The 6928-nt window shown below is 37.8% G+C and overlaps 1 protein-coding gene across 4 annotated transcripts in view; it reads left to right on the plus strand.

Annotated features, from left to right (window-relative positions):
* LOC147305361 (collagen alpha-1(XX) chain-like) overlaps positions 1-6928 on the plus strand; it is a 41747-nt gene that overhangs the window by 6065 nt on the left and 28754 nt on the right. For all 4 annotated transcript variants that reach the window (XM_086278026.1, XM_086278023.1, XM_086278024.1 and 1 more), the window contains exons 3-4: positions 1529-1633; positions 3661-3804. In XM_086278026.1, the coding sequence (XP_086134152.1) occupies positions 1529-1633; positions 3661-3804 (249 nt within the window). The remainder of the gene's footprint in view (positions 1-1528; positions 1634-3660; positions 3805-6928) is intronic.

The following is a 6928-nucleotide window of genomic DNA, read 5'->3' on the forward strand; positions in this document are numbered from 1 at the left end:
GGCTTTTAAGGCCTACAAGTTAAAAAAAAACTACATTTTCCGCGAAAATGACGTCACTTCCGGTTTCGGCCAGGAAATGGCGAACATGCGATAGTTCGCGCTGACGTCTGTTTCACTGTGGGAAGTGTTACGAACAGCTGATCGGATCGGCAAAGCGTGTTTCTGGAATATTACGGTTTTGTTCCTGCAAGCGCTTTTTATGCAATTTTTGCAAAGCTATATGTGGAAGGAACCCGTGACCGAGGACAAGCTGATGGCATAAGATGTAAGTACAACAACTCCGGTTTCATATGCAAAACAAATTATTGCGCTAGCTTACACGGTTCAGGTTCTACAGGGATTTAAAAATAGTTACACAAAACGGAGCGTGCTGCTTTGACCGGCTTTAAAGGGTTAACAATGACTTTAAAAAATAATATAAAATAGTGTGCAACACCACTGAAGTTTTTTTTTTTACCTCTCTTTTCAACCAACGGCAGTCACTCTCCTCTCCAAATAACTTCTGCTTAGCTTTCCGAGCTTCCCTCGGGTCCTCTTAATCAGCGGTCTCCAACCTTTTTTGCGCCAGGACCGGTTTATAAGGTGTCGCGGATAAATGAGGGAGGGGCTAATAATCGGCTCAGTCATTTTTAATGATCGTTGAAAGCCCAGATCGTAATCGTGATTAAAATTCGATTAATTGAGCAGCCCTATGTTGAACTGGAAATAGTAGGCAAATCCAGCTGTTCTTAGCCCATAAATCGTAGAGCACAATACAGATACTGTATTTGGCTGCATAACTGCCTGTCTGTCTGGAAAAGTTGTTGTTCTTAGTGGATCTGTTAGACCGTGACCCTGTCTTGTCAGGGTCACGGTCAGTCCCGTCAGTCCCTATGTGATTCCCTGCCAGACACACATGTAGATGAAGACCCCCCAGTGGCCCCTGGGCCCAGTACACAGTCGCAGACAGAGGCCTTTACATGGATGCTTGCTAGTCAGGAAAGGATCTGTTGAGTGCTGAGGGTCATGTGTTCACACAAGTTATAAAGTTCTGTAATTCATGCTGTTCATGTCTTCTTTACTTCCGTTTTGCATCCCCTCCCCTCCTTCCCCATCTTCCTCTCCATCTATAACCCCACTGCATAGTAAATACAAAACCCTGTCACAGTGTAACTTTGTGACGTTCCTCTGACACGACCTTTGAACCTGCAGTCTCCAACTGGCGTCCTGTTCCTGTTTCTATGCTAGATGGGAGGACAGGGCATGCTTTGATGGATGCATGATGGAAACATGAAAGACACTGCTTGTTGGGGAAAACTCTGCTGGAAATTATGTAGATAAAGTCAGAACAAGAGATGAATTTGATGTGTTGAGAAGGAAGTGAGAGAATGGGAAGAATGAAGAAAGTTTCACTGCTTGTGTCTTTGATCTTTGAAAAGTCTGCAAATGTCATGTCAACTTTTTCCCTTGACCCAAGTCTTTAACCAGAAAAATGCGCTAAACATTTTAAAGCCAGATATTTTTTATTCTTCTTTTTGTCTCTGTCAAGGTCGTCTTAAGCTGACAGTCCTGTCTGAAGACAGACTGCAGATGAAGTGGAAGGAGGCTGATGGGCCTGTTCAGGGTTACAAGGTCAGAGTGAGACCGATTTCAGGTGAGAGTTCTTCAGCTGTGAAGAAAGTCCTCTGACAGCAGAGTTAGGAGCTCCTCCAATTTGATATACCTACAAAGTCTATCTAAAAGCCTTGGAATGAAATTGAAAGTATGAATCAGGTCTTAGGCTGAAATCACATGTTGTCCTCAGAGTAGGAAAAATAAGAAAAACAACAACCTTGGTAGCGTTCACAGGTGGTACCCACTGGTCATCAAGGTTTGGGAGGATTAAGAATATCACTTGATAGGATTTTCTAAAAGAAGAGAACAAACACCAAAATAGCATTTTTAAGACCAATACCAATATTTGGTGATTTAACAATATATTATGAGAATTTTTTTTTTCATCCACACAAAGCGTAAACAGATTTCCCTAACTCATGTAAGTACTCACTAAGATAACAGTACAGTTACAAATACGGTTCTTTTACTCTTACAACTCGTGGACTGTTCATTTACATTTTGGTTGTGTTGGCAACGCGTGTTGCCAACAGGAAGTTGCAGAGTATCCTCTGGTAGACAAACGGTACAACATCAAAACTCGTAACATGGCTGAATGGTGTTTCTTCTGTCCTTTCTTTGATTTTTATTTATCAGCCACTGCAAATGCTGATTCATCATATTGGCCGATATGTTGGTTGGGCTCTACGGTCAATGAACAGGCACTGCCACTTGATTGATTTAATAAGAGATTTGTCCTGTATTATTGTGCAGAGGTATTTTAGTATAATGATGCACATCTGGTGTGTGAAGTTTTTGCTTCTCTGATAAATGTTCCAACACCGTTTTGCACATCAAGTAAGGTTGTGTTTGGGAAGCAACAGGAACACACTCAATCCTGAAAATGCTATGTAACATTTTCCTATGGTTTCCAGCAGTACACTCGCTCCCAAGTGTCTCAAATGTATAATAATTATACGTTTTTAATGACATAATAAACATCATGAAGTTTATTCATAAGCTTTTATTATACCACACATCCCGTCTAGTTTGAAACTGCTTAAAAATGGGTTGGTAAAGTATTCTTTTGCCATCCAGACTGCCAGCTCTCTTGCTTTGCAGGTCATAATTTGGATAAAAATACAGCCCATTCTCCTCCCCTCTATCTCCACATCTGTGATTTTTCCTAAGCATTGTTTTCTCTTTGTCGGCATTTTAGCTCCCATTCCACACAGCGCAGCTAAGTCTAGGCAGGTCTAAGGGAGAGACAGAGATGAACTTAAAAGAAGAAGTTAATGCAGCACTTTTGTAGTGTGTTTAAAGTTGTAGGATGCCAGTAAGAGAATGAAAAGGTGGTGCTGAAAGGATTAAAGAGGTAAGGCTGTCCAATTCTGGCAAAGTCATTACAAAGAAGTGCCCAGACTTTCAACAGGTATCTGGAATTTGAAGGATCAGATGAAAATGCACCGTAGAAAGTGTGTAAAAGTTATTTTTTAGATCAGATGAAGAAAAAGTAGGAACTGTTGGCTGTTCAAAAGACCCTTGTTAAGATTTAGTCCTGGTCTTTTTTGGTTTTTGTTCCAGAAAAATATGGCAGTGGTATGAAGTTTTGTTCACTGATTTATTGCTTACTTAATAACTTCAGCAATAAAAAATATACTGCCTAGTTTTGCATGATCCACTAAAATATATTATATAAAATATAATATAGAAGTAAAAATGTTGACCTCGTATGTCAGAATTATACATAAGAAGTCAAAGTTTTGACTTACGAAGGCAAACAAAGGAGTGATGTCAAAATTGCAGAGCTGGTAAGTTTTTGAGCTCACATGTTTCTAAAATTTGAAATCAGTAATTTGTATATGAACTTTCTAAGTTGATACATCACAATTTTAATTCATTAATGACTATTTATCTCCAGAAACATGCTTCACAAATAGTTGCCGTTTCTATTATGTTTCCTGTTGAATTCAAGCATAATTCAAGTTATGCAAACTCTGTCTTCAATGTCACACAGTGATGTGTTTTTATATAATTCGCTTTACATATATAGAAAGATTAGTCACCCCAAATGCTTGTTTTTTCCAGAGGTGCCACAGCCAGAGCTCATGTTGACTACCACCCGGGGCCGGGCAACAGTGGCAGGTCTGGACTCCAGTCAGGAATATTACCTCCAGGTCCTTGTGCTCAATGGGACGACAGAGAAACTTCTTGCAAAGAGACGATTCACAAGTAAGAAAGACAGCAGGGTTGATCGGAGAAATGGAGACAATTTAAAATCGTCTGTCTGTTGTGAGACTATATATTTAGCATTTAGTAAGTTTATATATTAGTTTTATATATAAACTAAGTTTCCTACTTACAGTGTAAGTAAGAAGCTTTTTGTATGTTGAGCAGAGATAGTAGTAGGAGATAATAAATATATTTGAGTTGTTGAGAGTAATCAAGAGGTTCATGTAGATTGTAATGTTTAAATGAGTGACAGCTGTCATCTTATATAATATTCTGAAGATCATTTTTTTACACATGCAAGCCCATAACCTCACGCTCACAGTGGCTGAGTACTAATATTACCAGTTGGATTACATGCTTGGATTGAGTGTTTCTCCAGGATTGTAAATCTGCCTTCTGACACAAACTTACTGGTAACGTTACAGTCGATGATGGCTTTCTGGGCCAGAGAGCCTCACACAGTCACCCACACTGCGTGACTGTGTTTAAGCAGGAGCAGCTTGCAGGGAGGAGAGCAGATTTAATTTAATTTAATTCCTAATGACAGAAATAGTAGGATTCATTTTAATGAAGGGTCACTTGTGTTTGGAGGCTTAGACTCGGTCATTGTAGCCCGTTGGGTTGTTTTCCTCCCCAGTTTGTGAGTCCCTTTCACAGTCGACATATTGTAAAGGTGTAAATGATTCTCTCATGTGATTGTGTTATATTTTCATGTAGCCTCTGGCTGCTTGCAAAGGATGAAAGAAGTATTAGATTACTGTGTCGAGGTAAGCGTGTCCAGGCAGGCCAGAAAATGCCTCAACTTGGAAATTCGGAACGCCGGCTGCCATGTTGGAATGATGGCAGTCTGGGAATTCTTTCCTGATGTGTCTTCATCTTATTTTTACTCCCTCAGGGTCCCTTACTTATTTAATACTGTTACTGTGTCAAGGCAATTCTTACTTTTCATCCTCATTTGCAGCTCTTAATAACCCATTTTGTATTCACAATATAACATAGAAAACATAATAAATGTTTAACTGAGAATTTTTGTCCCTTAATTCCAGACAAAGATATGCTAAAAAGACTTTTGGAGATCTTACAGTTTTTTCTCCTTTTGTGTTTGCATATGAATTAAAGCAACTTTTAGCACAGTGAATAACCGGAGACAGAAGTGACTACAGTGGGCTCATAAAGGTTCTTTGACCTTTAACCATGAGTCTAGTCTAGAGTAGTTTGAGTTGTAGTCACATGTGTAATCCATTGTACCACTAACTGCATGTATATATATATATATATATATATATATATATATATATATATATATATATATATATATATATATATATATATATATATATATATATATATATATATATATATATATACACATATACACATATACATATATATATATATATATGTGTATATATATACACATATACACATATACATATATATATATATATATATATATATATATACATATATATGTATATGTGTATATGTGTATATATATACACATATATATATATATATATATGTATATGTGTATATGTGTATATATATATATATATATATATATATATATATATATATATATACACATATACACATATACATATATATATATGTGTATATATATACACATATACACATATACACATATACATATATATATATATATATATATATATATATATATATGTATTAGGGGTGCAACGATACACAAAATTCACGGTTCGGTTCGATACTTTGGTGTCACGGTTCGATATTTTTTCAATACAAAAAAAATGTTCATGCCTTTTTAATTTGTCATTTATTAAAATTATAAATATATATTTTAACTCAAAAGTACAGTTTTTAAATTTAACCCTAACCCTTGTGCGTGTTTTTTATTTTGACAGCGAATGCGCACCTGCGGACCACTTATGTGCAGCCCTGGTTATTTAGCTTGTCATATTGCAGCCACAGAAATTATTTTGTCCATGAAACCATAAAGCTGCACTTTCTTTTTGCCTTATAGTCTGATTTGTCATAACTTCTCCGTTTTGTTGTAAGCTTTTCTTTGGCTGTCACTTCTTCACCCTGACCTGTCTTATTTGGCTCAGCAGAACTAAAATATATATCTGTCTGTGAAGGTTCTCAGTCATCCAGGTCATCGTAGTCAAATATAAATCCTGCTGCTTTTACACACGTACTCACATAAGCTCAGCGATTCTCTGCACGATCAACCTCTCACATGTTTAAGCTGCGGGAGATTTCACTTGTCATGTTTGCATAGTAAGCTAACGATTAATAAGACGATGTCAGAGGAATTGGTGCACAAATTATCATCACTCACAGATCAGTGCTGTCGCTCTCTATACACAGTTCGCATGATTGCAAAGTGAAAGCAAAAAAACAAGCGCAAATTCAAACGCGACTTCAATATGTCACATATTGACAGTGGCTCACCGATGCCAATGACATAATTACCCAGCTACATTTCTGAAAGAATGCAAAAGCATTGACATATATTTTTCCTTCTTACAATAGCCCGACGGGCAGGGAAGAGATAGATTTTGGTAGCCCGACTGAAAAAATCGCTAGCCCCAGGACGTCAGGCTAGCGATATTGCAAGCCCTGTATCTGATTGAGGAATCACTCATCTTTGGAAAAGAGAGTTTATTACAGAGAAATGTCTCTTTCCAAAATAAAAGCTATACTATCTGCTTCTTCTGGGTTATATTCTCAGCAGCATAAGGAGAATCATGTGCTAACAGCTGTCTAAATGACTCGGCTAAAGTTAGTAGCATGCTTGTTGTTTTTGTCTTTGCACTAGGATGATGTCGGCGTAAATGTGCAGTCATATTCATTGTGTTCCCACTAGTGCTTTCAGGTTAATCTCGTTGAAATGACCTTAAAGCCACAACATGGCAAATCTCTGTTAACGAGCTACCGCCGATCGCCCCGTGCATGGGGCTAGACGGCCAACACGTTAACGAGCTAACTGCGCTAACACACTAGTTCCCACCCATGTAATTGAGCATTGCATGGCACATCCAACATACTGTTTTACTTTAGTCCATGACTCGCTTACCTTCAGGGTCATACGTCACATGAAAACCAAAATAATTCCAAACGCCAGATCTGAATGAGGGTG

This window comes from Aulonocara sp. 'chitande type north' Nkhata Bay, linkage group LG20, assembly GCF_057382095.1.
Source record: "Aulonocara sp. 'chitande type north' Nkhata Bay isolate Kocher_YH1m ecotype deep benthic linkage group LG20, A_spYH_male_GT1.1, whole genome shotgun sequence".
NCBI classification, from domain to species: Eukaryota; Metazoa; Chordata; class Actinopteri; order Cichliformes; family Cichlidae; genus Aulonocara; species Aulonocara sp. 'chitande type north' Nkhata Bay.